At 42.4% G+C, this 14,927-nt stretch overlaps 1 protein-coding gene across 1 annotated transcript; it reads right to left on the reverse strand.

The window, feature by feature from the left end:
* Nucleotides 1–579: 579 nt before the first annotated feature.
* On the reverse strand, nt 580–14,857 carry c2cd3 (C2 domain containing 3 centriole elongation regulator). The gene is made up of 33 exons (XM_062385961.1): nt 14,658–14,857; nt 13,587–13,856; nt 13,301–13,458; nt 12,723–12,901; nt 12,467–12,630; nt 12,252–12,384; nt 12,008–12,160; nt 11,780–11,927; nt 11,587–11,696; nt 10,809–11,009; nt 10,582–10,697; nt 10,362–10,480; nt 9,925–10,056; nt 9,095–9,544; nt 8,823–8,974; nt 7,777–8,020; nt 7,414–7,597; nt 7,145–7,328; nt 6,782–6,954; nt 6,557–6,692; nt 6,124–6,368; nt 5,782–5,862; nt 5,073–5,690; nt 4,631–4,972; nt 4,414–4,552; nt 4,254–4,318; nt 3,960–4,165; nt 3,725–3,855; nt 3,497–3,628; nt 3,217–3,407; nt 1,896–2,640; nt 1,426–1,534; nt 580–818 (listed from the first exon to the last, which is right to left on the reverse strand). The coding sequence occupies exons 1-33, from the start codon at nt 14,713–14,715 to the stop codon at nt 681–683; spliced, it is 6,606 nt and encodes a 2,201-aa protein (XP_062241945.1). The 5' UTR covers nt 14,716–14,857; the 3' UTR covers nt 580–680.
* Between the last annotated feature and the right edge of the window lie 70 nt (nt 14,858–14,927).

The raw sequence follows: 14,927 nt of genomic DNA on the forward strand, positions 1-14,927 counted from the left end.
AGTCAGTTCAAACAAAGCAAAATAAATGCCATTCCTATTGTGAAGTTTTTTTCAGCTAAGTGCAGGTTCAGACAGTCAGGACAAATCCGGTGAGGCCGGTTCCAAGAAACAAACACATAAAAAGAAAAACACAAAAACAACAGATTTATCACGCCCACAAATCCTGGAGAGCAGATAATTTGGTGCCTTGCCTTTGTGATAAAGAATAGAAGATTGAAAACAAGGCAAGAGTCAAAGGAAATACACATTAAGTTTATTATTAGTGATAAGAAATGTGGATATAGAATTTGTTGAAAGTGCAGATGAATTTAATCCCTTTATACCCATAACACTGTAAAAATTAAACTTTGGAGTCTTTCTGTTGCTTATCAATGAAAAGATCTGAGTATAGAGGCTGATCTCATGACAGGGAAGCACAGAAGACACAGGAGATATATGACATTTTTAAGATTCCCAAAACTTCTGAAAACCTGATTTTGCTATCTGGTTTAAAGAAAAGAAATTGCTAGTCAGACAGATGGACGGACGGATCACTAATCTCACGCAAAATTACATAAAATAACAACATACAAACAAGGCTTCAAGTGTTTAAAACAGGGAATATTTATTTATAAAAATAGAAACATGTTAAATTAAAATTTACACATAAAAAACATTTTCACAATCTTACCAAATACACACTAATGACTCTTATCGAAGTGAGCTGCGAATATCTTTGCTATTCTCTCAGTCTCCTTCTTCATGGACGAGGGTGACAAGTCGGGCCGCTGAGGACGTCCTCTGCGACGAGGAAAGCTCTGCAGTGGAGAGATCCGGCCCTGAAACACAGAACAAGACTATTTCATATTGTACTGAACAAGCTGAAGATAAAAGGAATTACGAAACGCTATTCAAACAACAACACTAAGTACTCAAAAGAGAAGTGCAGATTAAACCATGAGTCACCACGCAAACACAGTGTTCAGGCTACATATCATGTAACTAACTATTTAAATGATCACACCCTCCATAAACTTCTACAGCAACACGTGCTGTACGTCTGCTCCCGCCACACACTCCCTGACACCATTATGAATCAACAATGATGCATTAGTATTGTAGGTATTATTACATAATCAATCATTTGTTCCAGCCAGACAGACAATTAAAAAAGAAGCCACGCCTAATAACTAATCCTGTTCATCCACAGACTACATGATGGACACATGGACACATGGACACACACGCACACGCACACACGCACACACGCACACACGCACACACGCACACATGCTCAGCTCAGCTCAGCTGAATTATGCTTGTGAACAGGAAGAAAAGGACACAGCTTTCCAGCTTTATATTTTTAACGAGACTTGAAGCAAACAAGTGAGAGATGAGTGAAAAGAAAAAGAGGTGGAGGGAGCTGAGTGGGTGACATCAACTCACTGGGTCACTGGGCAGGTTGGAGAAGGACGGAGCGAGTTGAATGGCTCTCAAAGAGGCCTCCATTTGGTGAGAGGGCAGAAAAAAATTCGGGACCTCCACAGGAGCCGAGCTTGAGGTCAAAGGTTAAAAACAACAACATGTACAGAAAACGCGATGGTTTCACGGACGCCAATAGTTGAGATCAAAGATTGATGAAAAGAAACTGGTTAATAGCAAAAATGATATTCTAGAAAACACCCTGCAGTGTTTCTTCTAAGACAACATCAGGTGTGATTCATGCAAATATGACCACAGGGGTCTGTTTGTGTCATATAAACCTCCCGTGTACCGACTCTACATTTGTTAGTGTGTTCACACTCTCTACCAGATTTGTAACGAATCTTTGATCTAAACTAGATTTTTATAACAGACAAAAAACAGCTAATCTAATGCAAAAGACGGAAATAGCAGCAAATACTGATCAAGGATACGTTTGTAGCTGTGAATCTTCATCGACTAGAGAAGAATCAGGAGACTCTGTGGTGTAATGTAACGCGGGTGATGCATCTTCGTCACCTGACTCCTCGTTGGGGCTTTGGGGATCTTGCGCTCGTCTCTCATTTAAAGCTTGTAATGTCCTGCCATCGTCTCTCTCTGTATCTGAATCGTCTCCCGATCCATTACAACTCTCAATTTCCTCTGGTGTTGCGCTTTGATGTTTTCCATCTGAGTCACAAGTTTCCAGATTTAACACCGACTGCTTGTCGTCCTCGTCTTGGCTCGGGTCGGAATCTTCTGGTGCCTCCAGACTCTCCAGTGACACCATGTCAGGGTCTGAGTGGATGCTGGTCCAAGGACTGGTTCTGTCTGTTAGAGAAGTCACCTCGTTGAGATGCCTCGGCTTCACCACAACCTTGTCATAGTCTTCATCTTCCTCCTCGTCATCATCAACTCCCTCGTCCCTTGTGCAGGTTGTTCCATCTTCATATTCATCTGTTCTTTCCTCGTTTTCATCCTCCAACACTTTGTGGTGTTGTCCATCCTTTTCTTCTTCAGCCCCAGAGTCTGGATGGTCGTCAGACATCTTTTGAAGAGAAAGGGACACATCTTGTTGGGAAGAAGTGAACCTGGAGATACTCTCAGGAATAGTTTGAGGGTTGTGGTCGTGACCAGAGGAAGTTCTTGAGTCGCTCTGAGGGTTGGAGGGAATCGTTTCCAGGTCATCTCCTTGTAGGGCTACATGAAGAGGAAAGTGAAGATTTTAGCCAAAGTGCTCTCATGAGGATCAGCATTATTTTTGTTTTACTTATTTTGTATAGCTGATGAATTTTCTACGGACTTACTTAAATACTAATTGAATAATCGTTGCGACTAGAGACAAAACAATAATTAGCTTAATCCAGAAAATGACAACATTTCGTTAACAACATAAATGTTAACGAAAGTAAAAGCAAGTTACAGCCCTGAAAGTACAGAATCATAATGTGATATAAATAGCAGCAGCCCTTTCTGTGTGACAGCGATGCAACGTTAACTTTATTCCATTGGCTGACATTTCAGCACCGCTGGTCCTTCAGAGTGAGTTCACAGTTAGTCCTGCCTCCTTTTATGGAAGCAGTGAGCTCGCTACACAGTTAACTGTGTCCTCTGTGAACTCTGGGTCAACTGCTGAGGTTTGAAAAACCTAGAGTACAGTTAACCTGCCAAGAAGGATCTTTAAAAGGTTCATTTTAAATTATGTTTTCACGTTAGATTGTTGATGGAAACACTTTGCCCGATTTGCCCTGCCCCCAGCATGGACGAGCAGCTCACCACTCATGATGTTGTTGACTTCTCCGACTAACTGTTTGGACTTGAGAAGAAGCCTATTCGTGTCCCTCTCTGACGTCCCCTGTTCCTCATGTTTGTTGTGACGGTCGTGCTCAGTCACAGACGGGAGCGTGGGAGCAGAAGGCTTAGGACTGAAAAATCGCTGGATGTTGTCGAGCTCGCTTAGTTTTTTCCTGTAACAGCCACAGTCAAGGATAAGATGAATAAAATACAAATTGTCTGCAGAGCAAAGCTGTTGGTGTGTATAACTGAGGACTGATACCTGAGTGATGAGAACAGGAACGAGCGGGAGGGACTGAGGTCACCCGAGAGAGCAGCTGCTTGTTCCTGCAGACTCTGATGGTAGAGACGTACTTTTTCCATGTGCTCCAGGTGAGAGTCTCTCTCATTGGAGCTGGGCAATTGTAGATGACATAAAAACAGACATTTAATCTATATGCATGTATAATATATTCATATAAATATATATTCAAACATTTACTCAACAAACCTTTTAGGAAAGAGCATATCTGTGCGGTCAGGTGACGAGATCTTCTGCTCAGGGAAGCGGCTGATGTGAGAGGGGAAGCTACTATATGTGGCTGTGGTGTGATAGCTGAGAGGTCGGCCCTGGAATAAAGTCTGTTGAACATATTCATCATATTTAAACTTTAATACTTTTTACATTTTATGTGATTATTTTATTCTGAAAGGTATTCTGTATATTTCTGAGTGAAGTCTCTCACAGATGAGTTTTTGGCAGCTTCTTCATTCACGGCTCTCCTCTGTCCTCGGAGGTGTTGGACCCCCTTCAGAGGAGTGATGGACACTTTGAGCTGGCCGCGACATTGACCACCGAAGTCTGTGATGTTGTACCAGCCACACACGGAGTAGAAGCCACAGAGTAAAGGGGACAGGTCTACTGAGGCAAACCCCAGCACCCTCTCAGTTTCTACAGAAACAAAACAAAGAGTGACTTTAAGTATCAAACAGATCAGATCATTGTTATAAAAATCGTAAGTAGGAAGTGGCTCCTGTACCTCCTCTGTGCCAGACTTTGAAAACGAGAGATTGTTGTGGATCAACCAGTAGCTGATTTGAAAGCCTTGGAATTTTAAATGAAACAAACATAAATACGTTTTTATTTTTGAATAGATATACTTTTGAAGATTTAGGTGAATGTGTGTTGTGTATTTAAACCTGCACTCGTGTTGATGATCCCACATGGGGCAGTTATTGTCCGCTATGACAGCCGTGGACACTGGATCAGTAGAGTCAGCAGTGACGTAGGAAACACAGCAGCATGGTGTCCCCTCACTGCGCTCTGCTAGAGGACAGCCTGCCAGAGAGGGACGGGTTTTATTTCACACAAATAAGAGGGAACAAAGTAAAAACAAATCTTGGACTATATGCTCACCTTTCAGATTCAGGTGCATGGCCTGATCCACTGTGACTGTCACAGGGAAAGATTCATCCAAGCTCATCTCTGTGTGCTGCTCAGATGTGATGTCCGCATGGGTTCTGGAGGTTTTAGTCTTGTGTCCACTTTGTGCAGATTTTTTGGGGGTACTAAGCGAAGGGAGTCGATCTGTCGATCTATCCTCTTCTGAAAAGTGCTCCCCCTGGCTGTCAGAGTCAATCTGGGTGTCAGCTGCAGCAGACCCCTCCCTGGGGATGGAAGCTGCAGTCAGGGTGATGTGAACCCTGAGAGCTGCCCCTTGCAGATCTGCTGCAGAGCGTCTGAACAGCGGGTAAACGCCTGTGAAGCCACAAATCAGTGATTAATCCAACAAATATAGCCATGATTTTAATTTAAGCCGTAACTATTGTTTAAATGTGACACAATCAACATTTCTTACCGCTGAGAGTCAGCTTCTTCTTGGGCATCTTTACAAGGGAGGACAGATCGACAAATGCTGAACCCACCAGCCGGTCTGTATCCGTGGGTCTCCTGGTTTTCTCCTTCTTGAAGGCAACCCACACCTGCACCTCCAGCTTCTCCTCTCGTAGATACCACAGTAAAGGTTGAGTCCTACTCAGCTCCAAAGTCTTGCTTCCTTCAAAACTCACTGTGGCCTGGCTGTCATCCCCGCCCTCTACGACAGACGGGTGTTTCATCTGGGAGCAGAAGGCCTCCTTTTCATAAAACTTGTACCTGAAGTAGCAGTAGGTGGAGCGCTGAAGATCACTGTGGTCCGGCAAAAGCAAACAGTGGACTGGCATCCAGACTCTGGGCATTGAAAAGGTCAAGGAGAGTTTCTTCATGCTTTCTTCCCACGCTTCTTCTTCATCCTGCATTTCGTAATCGCTCTGGTTCAGTACCCAGCCCAAACCCTGACCAGCTTTAATAACTCGTTCTCTGTCTGAGTTGTGGGCAAAGTTGACAGATATCTCGAGGCCCCCAACCAAGACTTGCTGGTGCATATCTTGAGAGATTGTTTCCTGAGGTATGTAAACACCAAACCAGCCAGAAATACCTTTAAATTTAGAGAAGAAAAAAAAATGATATGATATAAACACAACTATGGTCATCCTCCTGGTCCAGGAGTATCTAAGAGTTCACCATACCTGTTGTTTTATGGATGAGATCAGCTAGTGGTATTTTCACTGTACCAAACATCACATTTTTAGGCTTGGATATGTTTACTGCTGTAACACACAAAAACAAACAAAGAAGATGAACATTTTTCACAACATCGTAGAAGATTAAGAAAACCTGCTAATATTCACATTTGAGATGCTTAAACCAAAATAAATTTGGCATTTTTAACTATGACTTGATCAAAATGTATCTGATGATAAACTGTTTCGTCTCCAGCAACTAATCAGGAAGTAAAAAGTAAAACTGTCTGTTTAACATTCTAATCAATCTGTGATAGTGCCTTATAGACATGATGAGTTCTCTTGAACCTTTGCGATTGTCTCTGTTCCAAACAGTGAAGACAGCAGAAGCCTCCTCCAGCTGCTCAGCCAGGCTGTACGTTTCTCCACTGCTCCTCTGAACCAGCAGGTCACAGGACATCTCCATGTGGTGGTCGAACTCAGGGCAGAAGGTCCTGGCAACTGTGCGGGTGCACCTCCGCTCACTCTCGGGCAAGAAGGAGAGCTGGACTGTGACATAGATGTTCACCCCCACATCTTGTTCTGATAACAACCTGCAACAGAGGATGCAAATACCTTCAGTTTGATGCAGTGAAATGTTGATACAGGCTCTGACAACAGCAGAGCTCTGACTCAGCAAATTAATTATAAAGTAACTGATGGTTAAAATATCACTGTTATAAAGAAAAACGGAATGCTGAATTGTTCCATTTTAAAAACAGATAAAGTGCTGGAAATGTACCTTGCAGCTGCCTGCAAACCGGATGCTCTGTGCACTTGAACCACAAGTGTAACCACACGAGAGGCAGCTCCTCGACCAATTTGTCCTTCACGTCTCACCGGCCGGTGCTTGTACCGAATGCAAACATCTAAGAGACCTGAGAAACAAACCAGACCAGTCACAACATTAAAGACACTAAATATGTGTGTGTACAGTATGATGGCACTGCTGTGTGAGTCTGTGTACCTGACGGATGGGGCTGATGTCCTGGGGGATTATCTATCCTGGGAATCAGGGGTAACGAGAACATGTGGGCCTCATTAGGTTGCTGTCGCTGCATGGTGACCATGGCACACAGCTTGGACAACGGAAGCAGTCCTTTGGCCACAAGTTGATCTCTGACATTTGGATAATAATATCTGCAGAAACACGGATTATCAAGTTTGAAAAAAGCATTTTAATATTGTAGGCTATTACATTTCAATCAAAATTACATGATTGATAACTTTGACACTAAAGTGTTGCATTGAGCAGTTACATCATACAGTACATGTGTATTATCTGGTATTAACGTACATTCATACCTGAAGTATACTAACAACTACAAACCTGCACCACACTTCGAACTGGACACCTCCCCCGCCGCAGAGGCCTTGACTCGAAAGAGAACTGAGCAGCAGCCTCTGGACGGGAACTCCTTCAGGAACCACCAGCACATGAGTCTCAGTGTGGCCGAACTCCGGGTCGGGGACACAGAGACTGGTGGTGGTACGAAACGGCTTCAGGTTCACACCTGTCAGATATGAGACAGAGGTTATAGAGATGCAGAGAGAAGAAAGACTCCTCAGGTGATTTGACTAGTTATTAAATGGCTTTACTGCTCTCTATGATGCTTTGGTCCAGTGATGCAGCAGCGTCAGAGTCCTGACAGGGGAAACTGTATTGGATGTAGCAGTCAGCTTCTCCCCACACTGTAGACTGCAGAGGTGTCAGCCCATTGACTTTCTCAACTTTGATCACAAACAGATGCTCTCTCATAGCATCACCTTTTGCTGCCGTCACCTGTGGGAGGAAGTGTTAAATGAGTTTATCATGTTCAGATGACATTAGTATGAGATAAGAGATTCTTCAACACACTTAAGTGTGGCATAATTAGGGGACTGATTTCTTTTAGTTTGTGCTTCAGGAACATACCAAAATGCACGAGAGCGTTATACCGCAAAGCAAATATTAACACGGACCTTTGTTTGTGAACGTGCCTGATGATCAAGCAGATGAACTGGTTTCACAAGATGAGACAGATTGTCGTATTCGTCGTCCCTCGTCCGCTGGAGGGCAACTATCTGCTCTGATCCCCCCATGGCCAAAACAACCCTGAGGTTTCCTTTACAACTTCCTGAGAACACGTCCATGATCGGCATGTAGCAGTCCACCCCTAGAACAGGGTACTGTGCCTGGAGAAGAATGTGGGCAATCTTTGGATCTCTGGCGAGGAGGAGAAGACGAAAGGGTTGCTGGTTTCACTGTGACAGATGCATTTTAGTTAATTGTCCTCACCATTGAACATTTTCAGTTTTGGAGTGTAATTATTTCCATGAATGCCCAATGTCCTTTCTGTCTGGAGCATCAGAAACTTGTAAATCAAAACTATTTTATTAGATATGAAAATGTTTATAGTAATATCATACAGCTGGACTCCTGCTCCAAAGGAAAGCTCTCTGGTCACTTTCCATAGGTTTTCATACAAAAAAGCCAGAGGCGGTTGAGAGAAAATCCACAAAAAACCCTTAGCCTACAGGAATATTTGCCTTTAACTGTACACTTTTCAAATAGCCAACAATCCAAATCCCTCAGCCTCCGGCCTCACGTTGTCACATCTCATTGTTTTTTTCCCTTTTCAGATCTACACCAATCTCATTCACTGCATCTCTGGAATCCAATTGATGGAAATCTGTTTAAGCCACTGAGAATTCCTGAAAAAGTCCTTCAGGAAAATTAAGGTAAGGAAGAATATTAAATCAATCACTAAATCATCAATAAATAAATAAATATCCTTGTAGTTTTTCTTACCATGCACAGCACTTTGACATTGTTTTATAAAAAAGACAGACATCATATTAATGTGCACTGCAGTTGAAGTCAAGAGGATAATAAACTGTTCTCCTTTTCACTTCAAGTAACACTTTGCACTCTGAGAAGGCAAGTTGAATAAAAAAGGATGCAAGATATCACACTTCTATTTGCATTTCATGGGCTGCAGTGTGTATTTTCTCCCTCCCTTACTTACCTAAATGACATGTAGAACTGGTGAAGAGGTAATTTAACAAGGCCCAAGAGTCGATCCTGCCCTGAACTTCCTGTTTTCTGCCACACTTCAATCACCATCAAGTTATTCTTCATGCGCTCCAACAGCTTAGTTGTTAAAGCCACAGGAGTCACCTAACAAAAAAGATGGAGAAAAGGACTTTTGGGGTCAATGAGATCCTGAATTCATATTCCCTCATAGTTTCATTTAATCACTGAGATATCGTTAGACCACTCCTGATCTCCTCGACTGACCTGAGCAAAGTTGAACGAAGGGTTAGCCTGACCCCAGCTGACAACAGATCTCGCCATCTCATCACACCAAAAGAGTTTACAGTTCAAGTAGACATTTGGAGTCTGCATGGGCCCACAGCTGAAGTTCTTTCCATCTGGCACCATGAGCAGTGTATGCAGCAGGACCTTGGGGTCCTCGTCTGCCTGCTGCCATGATTCATAAGGAGGTGTGTTGACGGCAGGATGGGAGGAAGGTCCTTTTGAGGGTTGCTGTGGAGTCCAAACATTTAACCTGGAGTCTTCTATAGCAGGCGACTCTTCTCTGCCACTTTGAACAAGATGAGATCTGAAGGTGGGATCTCTCTGTTGGATGGGTTCAGTCTGTGAGGGTGACGTTTCTCTCCGAGGCAACTTGCTTTTGCTCTTTCCAGAGAAGTTAACTTTGCCACCTGCTGCAAGTTCCAGTGAAACCTTAAAGGAAATAAAAGTTTCTTTGACATTCATTGGGGTCACAAGCATCAGGCATTGCAAACATCAAAGAAAACCTCAATAACTTCTGCTGAGCAACAGCAGCCTCTGCTGACACAAGTGGTATTCAATGTGGTTTAGTTCCAAGTCTGATCAGTCAATGAGTTGACTGGATCTCAGGCTGCATTGTCCCACTCACTGACCTGAAACACAGACAAACTGAATTCTACAATCATCATGATCCTATCCTAAAAAATGTGATTGCCAGATATTGGAAAAAAGCCCAAAAGTGATCAACAGCTCAGCCTTACTCTAGTTGTTTTTCTATGGAATGATTGTCTCATATAGCTGGTTAATTCCTATGATAAAAAACTGTATATTACCACAAGAGGTCCGATCTCTTGCAAATCCCTGTTTCCTTCGAGGCTCTGCACGGGTAAGACAATATACTGACTCAGCTGCTTGCTTTGCAGTAGACAACGCAGCGGATGAACTGCTTTACCGATGGGAACAGCCTGCAACAAGACAAGTCATTCATTTATATTGTGGTGAGGTTATTGGGATTCAGATCTCAGTTCCTAAGCATTTCACAGAAAAAGGAAAAAGCTTTACTTCACACAGCAATCTCATTAAAAGAAAACATGGCAGAAATGATAGCATAACTTTAAAATTGAATATCAAAACATTCACTCATGGCTTTAAAACGACAGCAAAGAGTGCACAGTGTCTACTAGTGTTGAATGTTAAGCTGCAGTAAAAGAACTGTGTTGTGTGTGTTTTGATGAACATTACAACTCATGTTAAGTTGCAAGCTACTTACTTTCTTTTGGTCGCTCTTTCGTGAGTAAATCTTGAAAATTAGGTCAGTTTGACACCAAAGTTTAACTGTAGCTGTGCTGAAGTGGACAGGAAACACAGAGTGCTGAAGGAACTTCACCGCTTTAAAACAAAAACAGAATATATTTCAGATACAGCCATAAACCGGGAACCAAAGAGTGACGTTGGTGGGTTTCATAAAAGCAGATTCTAGTACGTCATACCTCCTGCTGTGACTTTACTAGAAACAGCTCTGATCACTTCCCCATTTCCAGCTTTACCACCATCATGTCGACTGGAAGTGGGTGCCATCGGTAACGAGTACTCAACAAAATAAGTGCTGAGAATAAATAAAAGGGAGAGGAGATGTCACAGGCTTTTGTTAGTCATAAAAACAGTTACAGTTTTAAAATAGATCAACATAATGTCATAAAAACTATATTTTTCCTACCATTTTTTGCTGGTTAATGGTCGAGGAGGTTTCCCTTTACTGGACGTCTTCCTGGGTGTGGTGGTTTTGCTGTGTGTCGGTACAGTCAGGGATTCGATGGCCACTCTTGCCTCTCGGATCAAACTCAGCAGAGACAACTGCTCAGCACTCAGGTCGGGAAGATCACCAGCGTCTGGATTCCGGTGATGCGCTGAATTTGGACTGGACAGAGTCAAGACATGGAAAAAGAAATTGTCTTAAAGGTTCAAAAGTAAGTAGAGTGACTCTCAGCAGTCAATCCTGATGACTCATCACATTTTTATAGCACTGAATAAGTAATTAAATGCAAACTTATCAGAAAAAAACTATTGTGATTGTGATAACCAATGTGATAAGACCTATTAGTATGTACTTGTTTTTTTCACTTTGTCCCATCTGTTAACATAAAAGTGGCAGATTTCATGACCAATACTGCAGCAAGCCATTAGAGGGCAGTCAAGATGTTTTGGGTTAATTTTTGGGAGCTGTCGTGTGACCATCTTTATATCCAGTTATTAGTTAATTGTGTATATATATATTATGTATATTTTGGCCATTATATACATGTTATTTTGGTACCTTGTGCGTATCTCATACATAACATGCAAGTAGTTGATTAACCTTGTATATTTCCTTATGGTGAAAAGATGTCCTCACTAAGTTCTCATTTAGACCTTTACAGGTTGATACAAAAAAAACACTAGAAGGAGCTTTTCACTGTCCAAGCAGCATAAATTAAGACTCATGTAAAGGCCCTTACCCTACACTAATCTTGGGTCCAGACTGTGTCAGCTGTGTGGGCAGATTTCTACTTGAGGACCCTGGTCCTTGACCCTCTGGCTCTGTGTCATCTGGTCTGGTATCTGACATCTGAAGGAGACAAGACAGCTCTTAAAGAAACTTGTGCTGGAAAATCCAACAAACTGACCATTTTAAGAGAATCTTCTACTTACAGTAGTTTTGTAGAACAGGTTTTCCAGTAAGCTTGTATCGTACTGGGGATCATTGAGCTCACTATCCAGACAAACACTGCTGTAGCCAGACAGAGTCTCGGGCAAAAAGCAATCTCCATCCCACAGAGGCAGAGGAGATGTGTTCAAGCTAAAAAAATATATATAACAATGTTGAAAGAAATCTTTACATTTTCGGTCACATTTAAAGGTAAATACAAAAACAGGTACCTGCCGAGGAGAATATCTATGGCTCTGTTGTCTATATCAGCAATACAGTCATAGTCACAGTCGGGGACTAAAGCAACATCATCAGAGGGTTCAAGAGATGAATCAGCATGCAACATATTTTGAAGAAACATTCCAGAGGGAGACAGCACAGGCCTGTGGACACAGAAATGAATTATTATAAACTGTGTTTAAGACAGTTAGAAAATGATGCAGTTTATTTCTTGTGAACCTTTGAAACACTAACTTGAAAGACGGCAGGATGTTGTCCTTTGGGAGCGGGAGGGGGGCGTCTTTCAGAGCTGGGGCAGAATCCATGTCATATGTCAAAGCTGACAGCACCATGGCGTTCCTCAGCTTGTTCCCACGCTCTAAAATTTCTGAGGTGAAAAAAGGGTTGTTTGCTCCACCATTGTTAAATTTGTCGAAGGACATCTGATGTGAAGTAGCGCTGGGACCAACCTGAGAGGATATCATTGGTAGTTTGTCCACGAGGCTCCTGACCTGAAGGATTCACAGCCCTTTGACTGTCCTGAGATCTGTTCGTTGTCGGCATCTCATTCTCCAAACACTCATCTTTGCCTTCATCTCTTTGCGGGTTTTGGAAATACAAGTGGTCTTTCCCTCTGAAAACATGCAAACTATATAACTGGTGAGATCTTACAACAAAACACAGGTATTTGATTATGAAAGTAACTACATTACATCTAATTCAGACCTTGGTGTGTTTTCGCTGCTGCTCCCAACCGATTCTTTCCCGCTGCCGGCTGAGATTGATCTGGGCCTCGAGGGCACAGTCAGTGTGGTGACTTGTGGTTGTTCAACACTGATATCTGTGGGCGGACATGAGCTGCTGCTGTCATAGGCTTCAGTCAGAGGCTCCAGGTTAAGTGAAACCTGAGGGAGTATAAGATAAAGTTGTGGTAAAAAAGTAATAATAATATATTTGGTTAATATTATACATTACTGCCCGTGTACAAAATGATAGAATCCAGAAACTTTTTAAGGGAATTCAGTCAATGTTTCCCATTCATTACCAACGCAGTGGCAGCCTCCATAGTCAAATTTTTCCTGCATCAGTTTCATAGTGATATTTTTTTGTTTACACTTCTTGAAATTAATACCTAATTTGGTGTTTTGTGCAATTTCATATTTGTTATTCAACACTGCAACACACAGGGTTTTAAGTGAAAGACAAACCACAGTAGTTATGTAGTTGGTATACCAAATGCAACTTGCAGGTGATAATACACAAAAGCAGATTGCAGGTTGCAGAAAATTCATATTTTCACTCACCTGTAGCTCCCCCAGCTTTTCAGATGTCGGAGATACAAGGGTATAAAATCCACTGATGGGGTGTGACAGCGAAAGACGGGAGATGCCAGCGACCTCAGCTCGTGCGATCGGCAAATGATCCGGTTTTGTCAGAACTTCCAGCACCATCGAGCCCATATCTGTTCATGAATGTCAGATTAGTTGTTTTACTTCAGAAAAATAGCTGTAAAATCAAGCCTTACACGACCAGAAAAAGAAAATGTGAAATCCTGGATCCTGATTTATTCTTCTTATACGTCTTAGCTACCTGTAAGATATGAGGTGAACTGCTTCGGACCACAGCGGATGGCAAAGCGACTTGTGATCTTGACGGCCTTCTGCGAGAGCTGCGATCCGTCCCTCGGGAGGAAGTGCGTGCCGTCGGACGACTCTCCCCACCAGCGAAGCCTGACGAACGTTGCAGGCGGAGGCTTGTGCACCGTCCATAATATTCGGCTTATCATCACCTGCAGGAAGCATCTCAGCTGACCCTCCACCAGGGGAGGGAGGCTAGTGGAGGGGGCCACATCGGTGGGGACTGCAATAAAGAATTGCAAAGCATTACCAAAAGGAAAACATTGTAAATAGCAACAGAATCATATTAGGAAACAGGTGAGAGCACTATGTTGACAGTCTGTTCTGTTCACTAGGTCTGGGCACAGTTTATTATTGTTTATGGACTCAATAGGACACAATATGATGGATATCTGAAAACATACAACACCATTGTAAAAAAGTAATTGAGGTACAAATGGTGATTGTATATGATTATGGGTTGAGGCATGAGTTTACATATATACGGTATAGAATATATACCAATGTGATGTCGTTTTACTTTACTAATTAAGTCGAGAGAAAAGTCTTGATCAAGACAATTATAGTACAATTGAAAAACAATTTCTTATCCTTTTTTTTACCCCTGAAAATTTCAAAATTTCAAAATAAAATAATCATAATAGCTCACAATGGGGACAATTTAAAAAAAACTTTATCAACAATACATTTTTTACTTTAGATTGTTGGGGAGGGAAGTGTATTATAAAACTATCTTTAGCCTCTAGGTAAGCTTTAAATATTTTCCATTAAGACGAAGAGGATGTTATGAGTCTGTTGCATTATCTTTAGCCAAAACAAAACAAAACAAACTACTACACAACTGGCACAAGGTTTAAAAATGAAGCACACAAACAAGCAGCGTTGACAACACACGTGAAACAACAGTCACACAAACCAAAGGAGAAAGCGAACACCAGATTTACACAAACGATGCTAACGTGACAGTTTGGCAGCTACTTAAAAGCATTAGCATTAGCGGCTAGCAGAGCTAACAGCAGTTTACCCTTCTTCCTGCCGCCTCCTCCTGCTGCTGGGGTCGCTCTCTGTCTCCTGCTCTTCATCCCTCAGTGAATCTCAGGAGCTGAACTTCCTCCTCCTCCGAACAGCCTCCGTGTTGTCGATGCTCATTATTCGGTCTCACTCCGAATAAACTTTATAATCCGTTTAATAGAGAAACCACACAAACACACACACTGTGCACAACTTCCGTCCCGCCTCCGCTGCCGCCGCCGCCGCTTACAGAGGCATTCTGGGAAATTGAGTTTAACGTTAG

Source organism: Platichthys flesus, chromosome 4 (genome assembly GCF_949316205.1).
Source record: "Platichthys flesus chromosome 4, fPlaFle2.1, whole genome shotgun sequence".
In the NCBI taxonomy this organism is placed as follows: domain Eukaryota; kingdom Metazoa; phylum Chordata; class Actinopteri; order Pleuronectiformes; family Pleuronectidae; genus Platichthys; species Platichthys flesus.